At 37.0% G+C, this 19,824-nt stretch overlaps 1 protein-coding gene across 2 annotated transcripts; it reads right to left on the minus strand.

Annotated features, from left to right (window-relative positions):
* Nucleotides 1–75: 75 nt before the first annotated feature.
* On the minus strand, nt 76–19,586 carry mlc1 (modulator of VRAC current 1). 2 transcript variants are annotated; one of them, XM_043713731.1, is made up of 11 exons: nt 19,244–19,586; nt 18,706–18,795; nt 17,829–17,882; nt 17,634–17,735; nt 11,544–11,645; nt 11,141–11,212; nt 8,249–8,365; nt 5,835–5,891; nt 3,846–3,968; nt 1,254–1,418; nt 76–917 (listed from the first exon to the last, which is right to left on the minus strand). In XM_043713731.1, the coding sequence occupies exons 1-11, from the start codon at nt 19,421–19,423 to the stop codon at nt 843–845; spliced, it is 1,137 nt and encodes a 378-aa protein (XP_043569666.1). In that variant the 5' UTR covers nt 19,424–19,586; the 3' UTR covers nt 76–842. The 2 variants fall into 2 exon arrangements, with proteins under 2 accessions (XP_043569666.1, XP_043569665.1); XM_043713730.1 differs by having other exon boundaries at nt 78–917; nt 1,254–1,421; nt 19,244–19,584.
* Between the last annotated feature and the right edge of the window lie 238 nt (nt 19,587–19,824).

Here is a 19,824-nt window from a genome sequence, read left to right on the forward strand (position 1 = left end):
ATTAAAGAAGCCTGTTTATTGGTTCTTCTTATTCTATGTTTAATATTGAGAAATCAAACAACTGACCAGATTGGAAACTGGGTAAAACAATTAAATTTATGTTCTGCCCCATGGAGCAGCAAGATTAGAGAAAGACAGTGCAATCCTCAGCTTCAATAATAAACAATATTTAGTACAACAAATTCATCACATAACCACCATGACTTGAAAATACATTATTCTATCTTCACTTCCTAACCTGTCAGAATATCTACACTAACTGGACTCCTATGCTTCAAAAAGATGGCTCATCACACATTTCTAAATGTTAGCTTGCAAATGACAGCCACACCTTATGAGCAAGTAACATTTTGTAAAAATGTTGCTTCCAAATAAACCTTTTCGACTATAACCTGGTGTTGTGTGATTTTTAACTTTGTAAAACAGTTCTCAATTGAGCTAAAATATTACATTCTAATTTATGGTGTTGTCAAACTTTATTATTTATTTTAAACTCCAATAAACAAAAACTCATACTTGCTAATGTTTATTCAAACTTCTGTAATTGATATAACTTATTTATTTTCAGTTGTTCTGGTACACAATCCAAAATAATTCTATAAAAGAATGGTAGTTTCAGTGTCAATAAGGCAATATTATGGAAAATGCTTTTATATGAAAGGTTAATTTATAAGAAAGACATTTTTTCAAGTTACTGAATCATTTGTTAACGTAGTTAATTTCATTAATGAGATTATTTACACTATTTACCTAAAGTTTAATGTTGGATAATGTGAAGCGTTCTAAATTGACCAACTGATAAATAAATGTACATATCAGGCAGATCCAGGAAACAGTTCTTGCTACTGTACCATCTGTACCATGACAGCTTTCCATGCCTTGTCTTTGTCAAAGTCCTTTGTAGGGACTTTGGGTATCTAGATAAGGAACAGAATCATTTCAATCTAATTGTAATATTAATTAATTAGTCAACACAGAAACTAATAAGATGACTGTAATATTAAAAATAGTTTCAGCTCATGAAGTAAATAAAGTAAGTTTTCTCTTAATAACAAAATTACCAATCAACATGTCACTCAAAAAAAAGTTTATTAAAGAAACAGTGATTGAATATTTAGGGGAGACAAGCTAAGTTTATTTCTTTGCTCCAATATTTAACAAACTATGACTTTCTTTCATGAGCAGGCAGGTGAAGAAGTGGAAAATGCTAGACCTGACTTATTAAGTGTTTGCATGCGCAGTTGTATACTTGCCTCAATTGTCTTACAGTTCTCCTTTTGGAGGTTTGACATATTCCATGTTGAATCATAATATTTAACTTGAAGCTTGTAACTCATGCAGTGGATGACTGTGGCAAGTGAGAGACTGGACTGAACCAGCAACAAAAGCATCAGAACAAATACCAGTATGTCATAAGACTGCTGAAATAAAATTGGAGAGAGTTAGACTTGAAGGAAATTTTATTATAGAAATTATGCTTCAGAATCAGCAACATAGTTGCAGATTAAAATTAAGTGTAATAGATAAATACTACAGTTAAGCACCATTTAACTCTAGATAATCTACCCTTAAGAATGTTGTTGTGGTTCTGTTCGCCGAGCTGGGAATTTGTGTTGCAGACGTTTCATCCCCTGTCTAGGTGACATCCTCAGTGCTTGGGAGCCTCCTGTGAAGCACTTCTGTGATGTTTCCTCTGGCATTTATAGTGATTTGTATCTGCCGCTTCCGGTTGTCAGTTCCAGCTGTCCGCTGCAGTGGCCAGTATATTGGGTCCAGGTCGAAGTGCTTATTGATTGAATCTGTGGATGAGTGCCATGCGTCTAGGAATTCCGTGGCTGTTCTCTGTTTGGCTTGTCCTATAATAATAGTGTTGTCCCAGTCGAACTCATGTTGCTTGTCATCTGAGTGTGTGGCTACTAAGGAAAGCTGGTCATGTCGTTTCGTGGCTAGTTGGTGTTCATGGATGCGGATCGTTAGCTGTCTTCCTGTTTGTCCTATGTAGTGTTTTGTGTAGTCCTTGCATGGGATTTTTTTTTTCTTTTTTTTTAAGGGTACTTTCTTAAGGGTACAAAGTTTTCTCCCAAACTTTGTACCCTTAAGAATATATAGTATAACTGTGGTTTTGCTATTAATTAAAAAAAATGGAAACCATTCTAAACTTTCAATAGTATGTCAGATGAGCTTTATAATTTATCTAGGTAATCCCCTTCTTAAGGAGTATTTAAGTTACCATAAAGAAAGTAATTCCCTCATTGGCTCTGCTAGGTTTTTTTCTACTGAGTGTTAGACCATGGAGATCAGATTAAATCCAATATGTATTGAATTAATTGATCTTAACTGGGGTCGCCTTTGGGTTGCAGAGATATACGCAGATCAGGAATTTTAGTTCCCATTACTGTTGAAAGATCTCTGTACACTTGTGAATATTGAATGAGAACACCATTTGTCTTTCCTGTAGATGGCTGCAGTCAAATAGCTTGCTGATACTTTGATAGCTTACCTTTGTTAGATGCTAGAGAGCAACCACTGCATCTGCAACAGATGCCCAAGATAGGAAGCAATTTGATTAACAAAGGAGCGGGGTGGGGGAAGGATTGTTGTTCAGGGAAAAAAAATGGAGCAGCAGTTCTTCGTTAGTATCGTGGTTAGTGACCCATCTATCACTTAGGAGACCAAGCTGCAATTCCCCAAGGAGGAGTAGCTGATGTCTTTGGATATGGGGAGAAGGCAGGAGAACTGGGTTGAGAAACATATCAGCCCTGGTTGAATGGTGGAACAGACTCAATGGGTCAAATGGTTTAATTCTGCTCCCACATTTTATGGACTTTAAATATTAACTTGTGATTTAGAAATAAGTGCATTGCCCCAGCTGATATATAATGTGAGTTATTTGTGGACACATTCCATTATTCATCCTGTAGTATTGTTAGTAAGTCACTGGTAGACGAAGAAAGAGACGACCAAAAAGACAAACAAGAACTGGGGGAACTAGAAAGTCACCCAATCAGATTGAAACTGTTTGGCACAGCCGAATTTTACATCTGCCAGCGGAATTTAAACATACATTTCATTAACTTTCCATTCAATACAGCCTGCATTCTTAAGTTACTACTCCTAGCAAGGCAACTAAGTTGACAAAGCATGTAAATGAATTTTTTTTTTATGGCTCTGGTCCCGTATTCACTAAAGGCAATATCAACTCATTCTTTTCACAAACCTAGGCAAGGATCTGATCATAAAACAAAATCTTTATGTCTCTATTATAACAGAAAATACCCATAAGTACATACAAGTACATTGATATCCTGAAGAAGAATGTTGTGTATTACCAAGTAATTAGGAGGGATGCTTCATTTTATATACATCAAGGGTTTAATCCAGAAGACTAAAACAAATTTAGTCTCATAACGTCACCAAACCTTTCAACTTATGACTGTTAGTCATATCAAATAAACCAAAAGTAAATATCCAGCAACATAACATTATTCCAATTCCTTGCTTTGGAAATGAAACACTATTGTAAAATGTTATTGTCCAAGCTAAGTTTACATTATCTTTACTTTCGAGTCTGCTACTCTAAAGTTTAATATTAATGTCCGTTTCAAGTCCAATGGCAGATGACCAGAGAAACTGTACTTATGGAACCAACAATATTTAAGTGCACTCAAAGGGTAGCAACATTTCGTTCAAACCTAATATCAATGTGGCAATAACTAACAGCAGGCATTAGTTAGCTCCATCTTACTTAGCAATGTTCTTAATATTTATAAATGTGGCTAGAATGAATTGCATTAGAAACAGATAACTAAAAATGAAGACTTTTTTTCCTCAGCTGACATACTTACACGTAAACTTGTTGAACTTTGTCGAAAGATATTAACAAACTTCATAATGCTGAAGGATAGATATCCACAGGCTGTAAATAGCATTGGAGCTGTGACGCTGCTTATAGCAATTAGGACTTCAATCTGAGCAACAACAGTAAAAAGACTTGTCTGTACTCAGAGAAGATAATATTCACAAAATAAAAATCCAATATCTACCTCATATGTGAAGCAAGTTTTGCATGGGATACACTGAAATATACTATAATATATTTATGGTATAGCTCATCACACTAATGCAATTGTAATTTATCTTTCACATATACATCAATGATCAAATGTATTAGAAGCACTGATTTTCCAAACAGTATATGACTATTGAGATCCATGTGATTGGCATAGTCATTTACAAAAGGAAGTCTTGTGTAAAATATTAGAATAATAGTTCTATGAAGGGCCAGATCTAAAAATACTACATTGAGCATTAACAATTACTTTTAAAAGGTAAACCATAATACTTCAAATTACCGTTTGTTAATTTTTTTTCATTTCCATGACATTTGCCATTGTTACCAAATTTGCTGATGACACAAAGATAGTTAAGAAAATACGTTGTATAGAGGACATGAGGAGGTTACATTGTCAAATGGCGTATAATGTGGGAAAATGTGAAATTGTTCACTTTAGCTTGAAGAATCAAAAAAGAAACATATTATCTAAATGGGTCCCTGGCGCTGTGAGGCAGCAGTGCTAACTACTGAGCAACCATGCCACTCCTACATTGAGAAGGATGTAAATGCACTGAAGGGCAGTTCAGAGAAAGTTTATGAGATTAATACCTGGAATGGGCAGATTGTCTTATTAGGAAAGGTTATATGTGCTAGACTTATATCTGCTGGAGCACAGAAGAGTAAGATACAACTTGATTGAAATAGATAGATCAGTAGGGTTATTAAAATGAGGATGCTACCTCATATGAGAGAAACTGGAACTAAGCAGTCACTGTATAAAATGTAGTGGTCAGCCATTTAAAACAGATATTAGGTTTTTTTTCCCTCAAAGAGTGTCATGAGTCTCTGGAATACACTACGTAAAAAGATAGTGGAAGCTAAGTTCTTGAATATTTTTGACATAGATAAATAGATTCTTGTTAAGCTAAAGGTTGAAATGTCATCGGGGTCAATGGGAATGTGGATTTGAGGTAATAATCTGATCAACCCTGACCTTTAGTGGTGGAGCAAGGGCTGATTGGCCTACAACTGTTCCTGTTTCATGGATTTGTACTTTTTTTTGAAGACTATAAATGTGAATCATACTTTTCAATTATTTGACTTTGGAAGACATTATTTAAATTGATGATTTGCTTTCAATTAATTTGCTCACATAATTTGAGATGACTGCATTTTTACTGAGTCATAGTTCCTGCTAATTGGAAAACAAGTTCCATTTCTCAGTTACAGCTATTCTCTAAATGACAGTGAGGCTAACTATTGCACTATAATCTAACAAATGAACCTTAAAATCAAACAAATAAAAATATAAGAAATTGAGTCTTGGAATATCCCAAAGCAAATTTGGAACATGGAATATAACAAAGAGTAATTGACCTTCTCAACATACTACTCACCAGGTCAACATCCCAATCCTCCAACTATTTCCAGTCTCCTTTACTCACTTTTCTGATCGCTGTTATTGGCTTTCCAAAGGCCTGATCTTGCATTAAATTTCACCAGTAAGCTGCCAATTACTCTTTGCAACATTTTATCTCAGTGGTGTTGAGCTCCAAGACTTAATATCACATGTGCCTCAGATCTAACTATGCAAGCTAGGTATCACTGCAAATTTTGAGACCCACCCTAGTGCGTCCTCGATCTTGGCTCCCAGCTTGTGTTACTTGACAATCAGCATAGCAGACAATGCATTGCAGCAGACAAAATGTCTTGATTACAAAAGTGATCGCATAGAAAATTTGAAATAATAGAAATTAATCACATTTGTTAAGTTACATACCAAGAACTTGCTGGGATATTCTGCTGCCACATGACTCGCAATAGCACCAGGAAAACACTGAAGGACAAAACAATAGTTAAGAAAGTTATGTTAAGTCCTATTTGAAAAAGAGAAATTCAGAAATAGTGTACTTGAAACCCATTTATCCCATTTTAGAAAGGTTTCAGTTAGTAAAAGTGATCAGTTATTGAAAGTTGAATTTCCTCCTTAAAGCAGTTATTGATTGAATGGTGGGGTTTACAGGAAGCAGGGTGCTGAACAAGATAAAAGCACTATTCCTTCAAGGAATTCAGTTCATGGATCTGCTCTTCCCTTTCAATGCAGTATACGAAACCTTGTTCTAAGCGACTGGAGGGGTTGAGTTACCCTGGAGTGTCAGAGGCTGAGGGGTGTCCTTAGAGAGGTTTATAAAATCAAAAGGGGCATAGGTAAGGTGAATAGCCAAGGACATTTTCCAAGACAGGGGAGTCCAGAATTAGAGGTCATAGGTGTAAGGTGAGAGGGTAAAGACTGAAAAGGGACCGAAGGGACACCTTTTTCACACGATGTCTGGAATGTGCTGCCAGAAGAAGTGGTTACAGTTACAACATATAAAAGGCATTTGGACAAGTATATGAATAGAAAAGGTTTGGGGGAATATTGGCCAAATGCGGGCAAATGGCACAAGTTTAGTTTAGGATACCTGGTCGGTGTGGACGTGGTGGATGGGGTGTATGTCTGGGCTGCATGACTCTCTGACTTTTTACTTTGGCCACAGGGGCATAAGTATAACATTGATTAATTGAAGCAATATTCTCTTTTTCTCTCTACCAATCAAAAATTTATACAATAGGTCATGAAATGGCTGAAGGCTCAATACATAAAAAATTATTCTTTCGAGAAATAACAAATCTAACCAATGGCAGTTCCTTTTAGTAGATATAATGTGAAATAGCAGATAAAATACCAGTGATATGATTTTTTTTAAAGCCAAGTGAAGCTTACTTGTGTATCAATCGACATATAAATGGAAGTATGTTAAAACAATCCAAAAAATGAGGATGATATCTGATGGAAATTGGAGTATAACTGTGTTGAATGGCTACCAACTTTACAATAGACCGATATAATACAGTTTAGGGAAAATATAAAAGTTAATCAAGGATCTATTTTGGCCCAAGTGATAGCTAGGGAAAAAAAAAAGTTTGGCTGTCAATGCTAGGTTCTACTCCATAAAGAATAGCAGACAGTTCACTAACATTTCAACTTTGTTTTCAAATTTGGGAATGGAACTGAATCAAACAGATTCAAAAGAACCTTTGTATCTGAACATGCAGAGGGAACTTCAGATGTTTTTGCATAAATTCTCATCGCACCATATTCCAGTCTGCACTTTTGTAAAACAATGTACCTTATTTTAGATTTTTACAACAATCAAATATTTACCTAAATATGCCTTCAAATTTAAGGCATCTATCAGACAATTACAGCACTCAGAAACGAAAGGCTTGCTTATGAAGAGAGATTTATCAGTTTAGGTTGATATTCACTAGAGTTTAGAGGGATGAGGGATCCAATTGAAGTGCATAAGATGCTAAAGGGTATTTACAATGTAGACATAGAAAGAATAATTTCCCTTGTGGAGCAATCTAGAAAGAGATGTTAGGGGAAAGGATGGCAGATCTAAACACAAATTAAGTGAAATCATTTCTTTCAAACGGTTAGGCATCTGTGGAATTCACTACCCCATTGTTCAATGGACACCAGGATGCTGAAATTTAAGGAAGAAATAAAGTTTCCAAATTAGAAATTGATTAAAGGGTAATGGTGAGCAGGCAGGAAAGTAGTGTTGAGGGTGTGATCATATTAAATGGCGGAGCAGGTTCAAGGAATTGAATTTCCGCTAGCTCAATCCTACATAAATTGTACCCACCTCAAATTAATGTCACACCGAGACCAATTTAAAAAAAGTTATGTAATCCTTTTAAATTGTGACCCTATTACCTCAATTACCACAAAATATGAATGTTGCCCTTCCATATAAATGTGTTAATAGAGTCATAGAGTTAATAGAAAAGGTCAGCCCCTCATTCCTGATGAAGGGCTTTTGCCCAAAACGTTGATTCCCCTGCTCCTCAGATGCTGTCTGACCTGCTGTGCTTTTCCAGCACCACACTCTTAATTCTGAACTCCAGCATCTGCAGTCCGCACTTTCTCCAACATAAATACCTGGACTAATCCATTCAGAAAAAGGAAATGTTTTGACTGATGCAAAGCTGAGTGAATTGCTACAAACTTACATTTTTTTATTAGATGGATTTAAAACAAAAGCTTTGCTTGTTCAGAGTCATACCCAAGTTTTACAATAACAAGTGGAGTTGATTATGACAATGCAAATTTCCCACAAACTGTTGTTAAATTTTACATTCACTTACTGCAGCCAAAATCCAAAAGAATGTCACTGATAGGTAAGGACCTGGAACCAGAGCACCCATGTTCAGGGCAATAATTCCACCAAAAACTGCACAAATTGCCACTATCACTTCAACAACCTGCAAACATTCAAAACAAGTATTGTTTAGGTATGATTTGACTGAACACTGGTTGAACAGTTTTTAAAAATAGTATCATGCAATGTCACCAAGCTAGCTACAGCTAAAGGCTGGAAGTTTTGCATGTTACTGAAAAGTCAGAAATGTTAACAGTTCACAACCATTTATTTTCTTGTTTTACATCAATCATCTATTGGTTTAAAAAGGATCTTAGAACATTTATACAAGTTGATGCCAGAGATCGGCAATGATCAAATATTTTATCCATAAACTCCCTCCAGCTGAATATGTATGTTAGACAATTTCAATGCTGAGCTCATCTTGCATAACTGCATTCAGTTCAAATGAGTTTCATCCTGAGATTAAGTTGAAAGAAGTAAATTATGAATTTCTTTTACATGATTATCAGCTCATTTCGCACAATTTCTCTCATGCATAAATGCAAAACACGAATATTAATCTGGTAAATGTATCATCAAAATGTTAAATGAATTACGGAGGTAGTGTAGTCCTGATTTAAATCAACCTGCATCACAAATTTGATTATTGTGCAAGATCAATTAGGAAGTGTACAACAGGTTATTAATATAGATGAGTGATTTTAGATTTTCTGAAGGTTCAAAGAACTGGACTCAAGTGCAATTTCTTAGAATTTCTGAGTCACTTATTAAAAGGTGGCGATCAAGGAAGAATAATTACCAAGATAAAAGGACATTGGTTTTGCAAATTCTGCTTCCCAATATGAATCCACAATGAACCATATCTATCATATCACAGGACAGGGTGGGGAAAGGGAGTTTTAACCAGAGGATGGGTTTGATTGTGAGTATACAGTTAAGTTACCTAAAGGTGTGCCAGAAAGCCAGCTCCAGCCTGCCGACTGCTAACCTTTATTTGAGCGCGACAAGGAGCAGATAGCCAACCCACTAACAAAAAATGGACTGGTACTATAACCATGTCAGTGAAGCCTTCCAGGTTTAACTGCAGCTGGCCCTTTGTCCCAGGTCTCAGGAAACCAGTCAGCTGCGGAAAGACAAAGGGAGCCAGGCATGCAGCAGGATGCAAGGCTCTTTAATCAGGGACTGAATGCCTTTGAATGAGAACTCCCAACTGGGAGCTGTTATGCTTCCCATTTGGCAATTGCATTAATTATTCACTTAAGGGCCTCAAATGGTGTCAGGGCAGGAAGGCCATCCATGAACCTCCTCCAAAATTAACATGCAGCGGAGGCAGGAAGGCAGTGGTAAACCCATCAGGCATCCTCCCATCCCTAACCACAAACCAGCTTGGGGGAGGATTAAAATTCACTCACAGTTTATAGTTGTGATTGAGGCTGGGACATATGGTCATTTCGTATAAGATAGGCACCAACAAAGCAGGAAAAAAAAATCAGGAGGAATCATTTTAAAACGTGTAGCCATGATGCAGAGGTGCCAGTGTTGGACTGGGGTGGGAAACAACACCAGATTATAGTCCAACAGGTTTATTTGAAAGACAAGTTTTTGGAGTGCTGTTGCTTCGTCAGGTAGCTAGTGGCAAGAAGCTAACTACCTGATGAAGGAGCAGTACTCCAAAAGCTATTACTTCCAAATTAACCTGTTGGACCATAACCTGGTGTTGTGTGATTTTTAACTTTAAGAAGTCTGGGAAGAATATTCAACCTTGAGCTGAATTTTAATCTGGAAAGTCGTCCAATATTAAAGCTGGTGGTGAGGCTCACTGCCATTTTATGACCGTCAGCTACTTTTTTATTTGAGGAGTTTTCCTGCCACCACTGGAAAGGAGGCACCACCTCTGAGAGCTACCAATGATTCAAAGGGCCAGAGGCTCATTTGTTCCAGTGTGACACCAGGATAGGTATTCAGTGCTGGGATTGTAGACAACTCTAAACTGAAAAGCCAATGGAGCTGAATTTATAGGTCTTTAAGTCTAAAGTCTTGTAGGACCCAGAAAGGGTTGTTGGAGACCTAGATCATCAGTGGAAAATGGCCATGGTGGGTATTTAAGATGAGCACAGGTCTCCCAATGAAGATAGCGTTGGGAGGTTAAAAAAAAAATCATCTTCAGAGGGTGTTAGTCATTGAATTTCTTTTTCACATACAATAATGAAAATTGGGTCATTGATATATACAAGGTAGAATTAAACAGGTTGAGGTCATCAAGGGAGTCAAGAGTTATGGGAGACAAGTATGGAAGTGGGTTAGAGTCACAACCAGATCAACAATGATCTCGTTGATTGGCACAGCAGTCTTGATGGACCAAATGGCAAAAAGGTCTCCTCTCGCTTTGACTTCTTAAGGTCTTGTGAGGAGGAGCCTTAAGCAGAATGTAAACACCAATATAGACCTGCTGGACCAAACGAACAGTTTCTGTGATGTAGTTTCTATGTAATACTGTGGTTTAGGAAAGTCAAAACCATTAATAACTACCTCACTGTTATGCGTATTTTAATAGTCCCTTTAAAGATTCATCGGCAGAAGTCTAGGAACACTTTGATTGTCTACCCTCATCTATAGATATAAACTCAAACTCTTGCCTCGTTTCCTCATCCTCCAACAACCAGTGTATAAGCACATGCACTTGTCACACCCCTACAGTTCTGGTAAGAAATGGTGCTACAAATATGACAAATGAAAATAGAAGAATGTTGGACATACAGCATATTTGTAGCTCCAGTGACTCATCAATTACTTCTAAAATTAAATTTTCTAAATAGTTACTGTTAACAAAGCAATCAATGCTAAACTCTATAGATCTTATATCAGAGTTACTTACTGAATAGGACTTCAGCATACGAGATGGGAATTTTATATGGCACAATAAAGCTGTTGCATCATATGATTGGACCTACGGGTATATTTTATAAAAGATAGATCAGCCTAAAATTAAAGGGCAAGGTATTTACACTAAATGAAAACATCTTGATGTCACAGAAAGACCATATCTATAACTTTAGTGCAAAGTAGCATCATTATCCTCCATAATATTGTATACAGCATGCATATATGTACAAAGACAAGAACAAAACTGTTAATGTATTTCAAATATAATGTGTAAGTTAAATCCACATAAAGATGCTAGAATAGGATTTTGAATTTTACAGTCAAATATTGAAAGTCTCTACTACATTTTAAAATATGAAATTTTGTAACTTGGAGATTTGAAATTGGAAACTCACTTTCTTTCTCTTGCAGCATTCAGTGTCAGATCTTGCCGATAGTATAACTTTACTTGCCATGAGTATTTCCAGAAGTACAAGCAAAACAAGATTAAAGTTTATCTGTGAAAAATGTAAATTTTAAAATACACACATTTGATTATCGAATGTGAACAAGAACGTGTACTTAGCCTGAAATCAACATCATAAAGAAGAATCAGTACTCAAGCAATAAAAGATTTTATTTTTCAAATGATTTGCATCATATATGTTTTACAAAATGGAATGCAACCTAATTTGGCAGGTTCTGGGGAAACCACATATACTTCACACACAATGCTGTTTCTGAAGATGAACTTAATACAGCCAATGAACTCTGCATCACTAACATTCCAAACAATCTTACTGCAATAATTGGATGGGATTTTGTGTGTAAAGGTTCATTATAAGAACAAAGACATACCAGTCAGATAAGCCTTATCTTTTTCATTTTGCTTTCTCCATCAAAGTAGAATTAGAATTAGAATTAGCTTTATTGTCACACACTCATGTGAATACAGTGAAAAGTTTACAAGTTACCACTTAAGGCATCATCTCAGGTAGCAAGGTACCTAAGTACAGACTCTAAAGTACAAATTCTCAGGAAAGATAAAATAGAAAAATAAGGAAATAAAAAGTCCAGCAATAAATTCAGAAATAGAGCAATAAGAGAGCAAGCCTTATTAGGAATGATGCCTTAACGTACAACAGTCATGCTACCATTGTGCAATTATCAATTTGTCGAATTGGTGATGTATGCTTAATGAACAGAAACCTTCAGTTCATTTGAAAATTACTCCATCTGGAAACCTTGTTTTAATAACATCATCAGTCAAACCTGATGGAGAAAAGGACAGGGAGCTGCGTATAATAAAAACAATACTAGACCATTCTGCCCTTTGAGTGAAATGGTCTTTAACCTGTCCCTGATCTTATTTCCTGATAAATGGACTCAACCAGCAATGCAGTACCAAATACTCAATGACCTGTTTGCCTTGGGTCTTCACACCAAACGAAATTAATAAAATGTCAGACTTCCTAAATTATTCGGAACTAGAAATATTTTATGATAACATCGAGCTTACGTAGCATCTGCACAACAGAAGCAATTGTCCTGATCCACATAGGAATTGGAACAATGGTTTCTTGGCTCCTGTGAAATTGCTCAGCCATCTTGGATAAAATCTCTGAATGAGTCCTCTCAACTATCCTTCCTGAATCTCAAATTAACCATAACTAGTCTACATTAAGAGCCTTTACCATTCTAAATTTGGAAGCCCAAACCATTGCTAGCCACAATTAAACTTTCCACCTCACAAATGTCAATCTGATAGGGCGTGAAGTTCACACCCAGTTGCAATGAAAGCCGGTGACTCTCTGCATGAGGAACACAGTGCATCAGGCCACATCAGGCACAGTCCCCTATGCTGGGAAGGGTATTGGCTCAAACATGCTGTATGTTTGCCAAAAATTTCCCATAAGGCCAGATCATGAAATAAAACAACTGTACCAGTTTGATTTGGCACAGGTTTTACAAGTTTGGATCATGTCCAAAGTATTTACTTGTCATTCACCCAAAGAACATTCAAAAAGCTGCCAGAAGGACCCACCAGCTGGATTTATTTAAAGAGGAGACATTCATTTCCATTATTTTCCGCTGTTGTAGGTCATTGGAAGTACTTTGGAGTAATTGTTGAGATATGGTGGTGAATTATTGAGTTAAGCAGGTAGTTTATCTATGCTCAAAGTGAGGACAGAGGAGTTGCTAAATTATTCACACATTTGCTTGGAGTTAGAGTTCTCCATGTTTGTTGACAATGACAGGAGGCTGTCTGGTAGGCTAGTCTATGTGTAGCCTCATCAGCATTTTCCTGCCTGCTGCCCCATCAAAGTCCTCATCTAAGTTCTCTGCAGCAGAACCCATCTGTGAGCTCCCCCTCCAGGGAGCTGGCACACAAATTATCTTTCCCTTGGTCCGGCTAGAACCCACTTGTGCCCAGTAACTCACAAATACAAAACCCAACTCTATAACAGCTTGCTGCTACCTGCAATCCCACAACTACATACAGATGTGCACATCTCCCTTTGGCAAGTGCTAACATTTGAGTAGGTTTATTCCCCAGACCTATCTCCAGACAGACCTGATGACAAAAATAAGGTGTTCCATTGAGCCTGCTGTAGTTTGCTTCCCTGATTCTGATATCAAGTGAGAATGCATAAAGAAGACATGCCAGGGTGGTCAACAGTCAATATAGTCTGGTTGTCCCCTGCTCTAGAATATCTGCATACATACTGTTGTATCTACACAATTAATTACAATAGGAAGTGTGTGCTGAATTTTCTATTCCAAACACTAATGTACTGTCTGCATACATCTGTGGAGCTGATCAGCAGATAGTTTGATGCCATACTTGGCAAGAACAACTGTATCATATGTCTGGCACTGCTTATATTATTGATAGAATTGATCAGCTGTAGGATTAATACTGCCTTTATTCTGCTCAGAGATGATCACTTTTCGCTTTTATGAACCACGATGCATCCACCTAGACATGGCTGAGGAGATTACCTTTCACTATCTATGCTTCACAAGAATATGTCCTATTTTGGGGGGAGGTCCTAGCCTCATCATATCATCACTAGGCTGTTAATCCAGAGACTCAAATTATATTCCACAGTCCAGGGTCCGAATCCCTTGGCAGAATTTAAAGGTGGCACGATGACTAGCATTGCTGCCTAACAGCACGCAGGATCCAGGTTCAATTCCACCCTTTGGTGACTATCTGTGTAGAGTTTGCATATTCTCCCCTTGTCTGAGTTTCCACTGGGTGCTCCTGTTTCCTCCCGCAGTCCAAAGATGTGCAGGTTAGGTGGATTGGCCATGCTAAATTGCCTATACTGTCTAGGGATGTGCAGGCTAGGGGGACTGACCATGGGAAATGCAGGGTTACAGGAGTAGGGTAGGAAGGTGAATCTGGGAGGGATGCTCTTTGGCGGGTTGGTGTGGACTCGATGACCAAATGGCATGCTTCCACACTGCAGGGATTCTAAAATTCTTGAGTCAAAGCCTTCAACAACACTCTTTCACAAACAGAGACCTCTGACAATGTGAGCACACAGTTTGAGGCTTGCACTGTCTTTTAAGTAAGAACTATAAAAACACATATAATTACACAAGACAGTAACCTCATAACATAAAAGAGCTTTGGAAAACTACATGAATTACACAAGTACAAACATTCTAGGTCCACAGATATAACATAGCAATATATGTTGTATTATTAGTTACAGTGTCAGTTCATGATGAGGGGACACTGGAACAATTGCAATCTTAGATATCAAACTGCCATCTTTCACATTTCCTTCTCTTAATAGGAAGTTAGAAAAATATGCTCTGTAATGGAAGGCATTCAGCACAAACTGGAATAAAGGGCATTGCACCTTATACAAATTGCATGCATACGATAAAAAAAAATGATTTTATTTCGAATGTGCTTTAAATACATCACAGAAATGGACTAGTACCCATGGTAAAGATGATGAGCTTTTTTTTTTAATCACTCATACTTGTGAATCAGAAGGCTGACATGTCAATGCAACACTATGGAAGCTTTGTACATCAGAAAAACCAGTGAGTCAGAACAGTTCTTCCTCATTTGTTTCCACCTCATTTAGGCATAGAAAATGGCATTGACTAATTTGGGCACCTATGCCTATGCATTTCTGAAAGTGCGTCTGAACAGAGGACTTTCCTCAGTTCCACAGAGGAGAATCCTTATCACCTCTAAGCATTAGATCGCTACATGTTAGCACATCCAGAGGATCAATACAGCTTTGGTTCCTCTTTGTTTCCACCTTCAGCAGTTACTGCCAATGCTAAATTTGTAGCAGTACACTTTTGCTTCATTAACTATAAATAACTTTAAAGAATTGCTAACACAGGTCATCCCATTTTATGAAACCGGCAAGCTCTTTGAATATGGGAATTTATATAAGGAGTAGGTGATCCCAAATTTACAAATGGCTGCCCGCCTTGTGGAGTTTAGGTCCACGGGTACAGGCTGGTTTGGGTGTTGGGTCAGGCAACCTAGGAAGACACCTGTGCTGTATGCAAAGTATAAAAATAAAGGTTTAAACAGAAAACATTCCCCGTGCTCTTACCCCCTCATTTTCTACCCCTATCCGTGGCAACCTGTATCTCTGAGGTCTCACCCATCAGACTTCCTGTGTCATTCCATGCTCATCTGCCTATCCTACATTGCCCTTCATATGCCCATGCTATTCTAGACCCAATTATCCATCCCACATGGCCCTTGCTAACCTAAGTCCCTGCATCCAACCCCTTGGTCCATCATAACCCTGTGCTAACCCACGCTCATTTACCTTATTCCTCAAGGCTCTCATACCTACAGTGTCACTCTATATCCATCTACCCATCCCTATGCCCCTAATTATGTCCATGGCCAAATTAAAACCCTTGTGCTAACAATTACAATTCATCTCCCACCCACCACCCTTTGTCCTTATGTCACCATATAAACTCACCTACTATCATCAGGACATAAAATAAAGTTACCAGCCTAATAGTAATGTCTCTAAAAATATTCTCATTGAAAATCAAACATCCAGTATAGTGAAAATAGCAAGAAAAAAAGTTCTGATGAAAATAAGCACTTTACTTAAATAATAATTTATTTAAACAAACAGTTGACAATGGGTAAGCATCTCTCTCAAGTACTTTATAACCTTTAGTCAATAGACACCTCATAGCGTCAACAATAATTTGGGAAATCAGTTACACTGCACAAATCATATATTTTTTTAAAACCAGGTACTACTAAATACCCTGCAGCTTTGTTTATTTAATTGCACATATGAATGGTGTTTCACAACACTCAATAAAGCCTAACATAGGTCCAAGAAAAATCTTGATTAGCACTCCATCTAATCTCCTGAACATGCAACCCCTTCACCATTGATGCATAGTGATAGTAGCGTGTACCCTCTATAACAATTCACACAAGCTCCTCAGAGTACCAAGTACCTTCCAATCTGCAACCTCTGTCACCGAAAAGAAAATGGGCAGCAAATACATGGAAGCACCACCACCCTCATGTTCCCCTCCAAGACACTCACCATCCTGACTTGGAAATATCACCATTCTTTCACTGTCATTGAGTCAAAGTCATGGAACTCCACCATTCCACCGTCCCCTCCCCAAACAATACTGTGGGTGTCCCAACATCCCAAGGTCTGCAGTAATTCAAGCAGGGAGATACCACCAGCTTCCCAAGAGATGATTAATAAATGTTAGCCTAGCCAGCAATGCCTATTTTCCAATACTGAATTGTAGTCATAGTATTTTTATGGCTGATCCAGTTCAGCTTTTGGTCACACATTCAAAGATTTTGTGACACTTGCTGAGAGGTCAATGCCTGTTGACAAGTTGAACAGTTGCAAAGGATTAATTTACCATTGATGCACAATCTTCTCCAGTAACTGTACAAAAAATAGGCACATGGAAGATACGTTAGTCTGATCTTAGAGTAGGATAAAAGGATGGCACAACATCAAGGGCCAAAGAGCCTGTACTGTGCTGTACTGTTCTATGTTCTAAAGCGCACCTGATCCCCTTCCCCAAAGCATCCCTAATCCCCATCCTCATAGAATACTTGATCCCATAGGATCCCTGCCTCCACCCTCAAGGTGTCTTAGAACCCCTATACAATGGCTGTATAGAGAGATACCCTGACTATCCAAAATAAATGCCCTGAAAACAAATCTGCTTTTACCTGATCTAATTCCTACACTCTAGATTCTACACACTAGGGATTACAAAATCCCATTTTAATTAAGTAGTCTGCTACCTCTGGGAACAACCCATGTATGTACCACAGCCTGATCCCAATCCCACCTCTATGAAAATGAGAGAGGACGTGTTATAAAGGTTGTTTGAATTTTTCTACCTCTGATTAAATAGCACCACCTAATCATTGTCACGTGACAATTTCATTTCAACAAAAAAAATAAATTAATGGAGCAAGTAGTAACATAAAGTAAAAGTAAACTTACGTTTAACGCAGCTGGATTGAGGACAAGCTTGCACCCATACCAAATCATACAAGTTGTCGTGATAGCAAATGTTGAGATAAAAAGAAGCTGGTAGTGTGGCATCTAAAAAAAAAGTATTTTTAAGTTCTGCTATTGTATTGTTTAAACTATATAAACATATCAATGATAATGTATAACTCATAATGATACACCTACTGCATTAACTCTCCTTTTAGCTATGGCAAAACTCACAACTGCTGCAGGAATGCTCTAGGAGGAAAAACAACAAGCTTTTAAAAATAAGACAAAGACAATAGCATTAAAACAATTGCATTATCACATTTACAGTAAAGTCACAAGTATGAGAAAAAACTTGATCAGAACAATTATTTTGTGCAATATTTAAGTGAAGTGCTATGTTTGGACAATAATCCAATCATTTATTTGTATTATTCAGATAAAAATGTTCTCTAGTTAGAAGAATTAAAAACACTCTTAGCTTTCTCTCCGTCTGGCTCATTCTCTGATTCTCTTTCTCCATTTTAAAGGATCGAACGGGAATGTATTTTGAACACAGTCTTAACTCAGCTCCTGTTAGTCAAGATGGTAAGATAGGAGGAGCTATTGGTACAGAAGCCTTAAGAATGGCAGGAGCAGAAAAAGGAAGAAAAATAACACAAGGGAGTTTTATTTTGAAGATGGAGAGAAGAATAAAATGCGCTGAATTTAGTGCACATTCACCCAATCAGAAAAAACTTGTCGACAATACTCGATCGGAAAAAAATGATAAAAAGTTTAATTTCCCAGAATTAGCATTCATCATACTTAGCATAAAAATTTTCATACTAAACTACAATATCTTAATTTAAAATAATAATGATTATTACAAGATGCAATATTTGATTTCGAAAAATAAATTATTTCAAAAAGCACCTATGAATGAAATTTGGCAAAATGGGTTAAGTAGTTAAAATTCAAATTTACACAAAATTCTTTCAACCTTTAAAATGCTGTGATAACTCTAAATTGTATTATCAACTTCACAGGATTAGAATAAAACAACTAAATACAATCACATTGAAAATGTTCTTACTGAACCAGCTGCACAACGCAAGTAGTCCATTTCATCAGGAAACACGTTTCCCAGATAAACTGAAAAGCCAACAGCAATCAGGAGACAACTCTGTAACATAATTTTTTTAAAAAACTAGTTTTTTGCATAATGCAGTACCACCTTATTCTAACCTTCATATCATCCAGATACACACTGATTATAGATTCTAAGCTAATTTCAGAAATATACAGCACTCTGGTAGTTTATAACTCATCTCCTACACAAGCCTAATTTTAAAAAGCTCAATTTTAAGCTCTAATAAAAGCTTAATTTTTCCTGCAACAAGACTTTCCTTTTGTTAGTTAACTTGTTGTGAATGTTCGTGTCTAATCTGTGATGTCTCACATGCTATTTCGATCATTAAAAACTTCATACACTACTTGTATCTCAGTTACATATACTCTTCTCAGTAAAGTATACAAAAAATAACAAACTTACAAATGAGAATCAATTTGAGATTTCTAATCAATAGTTTTTCGTTAGTATTATTTACATTTATAAAAAAAAACTAATTTACCCCAATCATCAAATTGTAGATCCATCCCCTGTGATGAAAACAAGTATGACATTTTCTATCTAGCTGAGGTTCACTGGATTTAAAGTCCGCAGTGTAATTTCCATTACTTTGTTTTACACGTTCCAATGTAGACATTTTATCATAGCTAAAATCTTCTTTATAGTTGTCTTCCTTAGTCATTTTCCTTTTCGGTACAATAGAAAGTTGTTAGCTATATGTGACAGTTTATTTTGAGAAAATAAATATTTGTCTCAAAGGAAAACTCACTACAATCTGAAGAGCAAAAATGCAGTGACAGCAGTCTCAGTGTTGTGCAATGAGGCACTGTATTCATACAAAAAGCTCCAGAAGATTTTACAGTGCAGTGAGCTTCCTTTGAAAAGTTTGCTCATCAACATTAGCTTTGGGCATAATCCATTCAAGTCCCAAACAAAGACGCAGCTAAGAAACAGTGAGTTAAAGCCAAAGGAGTGGAGTGCATCCTGAATTTAAATGAGCAGGAGAGATTAGAACAGGACCTTCACCAAGTATTTTCTAAACTTTGGGAAAACACAAATATAATGGAGAAGGAAACTGTGGGA

This window comes from Chiloscyllium plagiosum, chromosome 23, assembly GCF_004010195.1.
Source record: "Chiloscyllium plagiosum isolate BGI_BamShark_2017 chromosome 23, ASM401019v2, whole genome shotgun sequence".
NCBI lineage: Eukaryota > Metazoa > Chordata > Chondrichthyes > Orectolobiformes > Hemiscylliidae > Chiloscyllium > Chiloscyllium plagiosum.

Coding starts and splice junctions, on each gene's coding strand:
- mlc1 (XM_043713730.1), bottom strand. CDS start 19,423: ATGACTAAGGAAGACAACTATAAAGAAGATTTTAGCTATGATAAAATG. Junction 17,736..17,828: donor CTAAAAGGAGAGTTAATGCA/GTAGGTGTATCA, acceptor CTTTTTTTTTAG/ATGCCACACTACCAGCTTCT. Junction 1,422..3,845: donor AAAGTTCAACAAGTTTACGT/GTAAGTATGTCA, acceptor ATTTTATTTCAG/CAGTCTTATGACATACTGGT.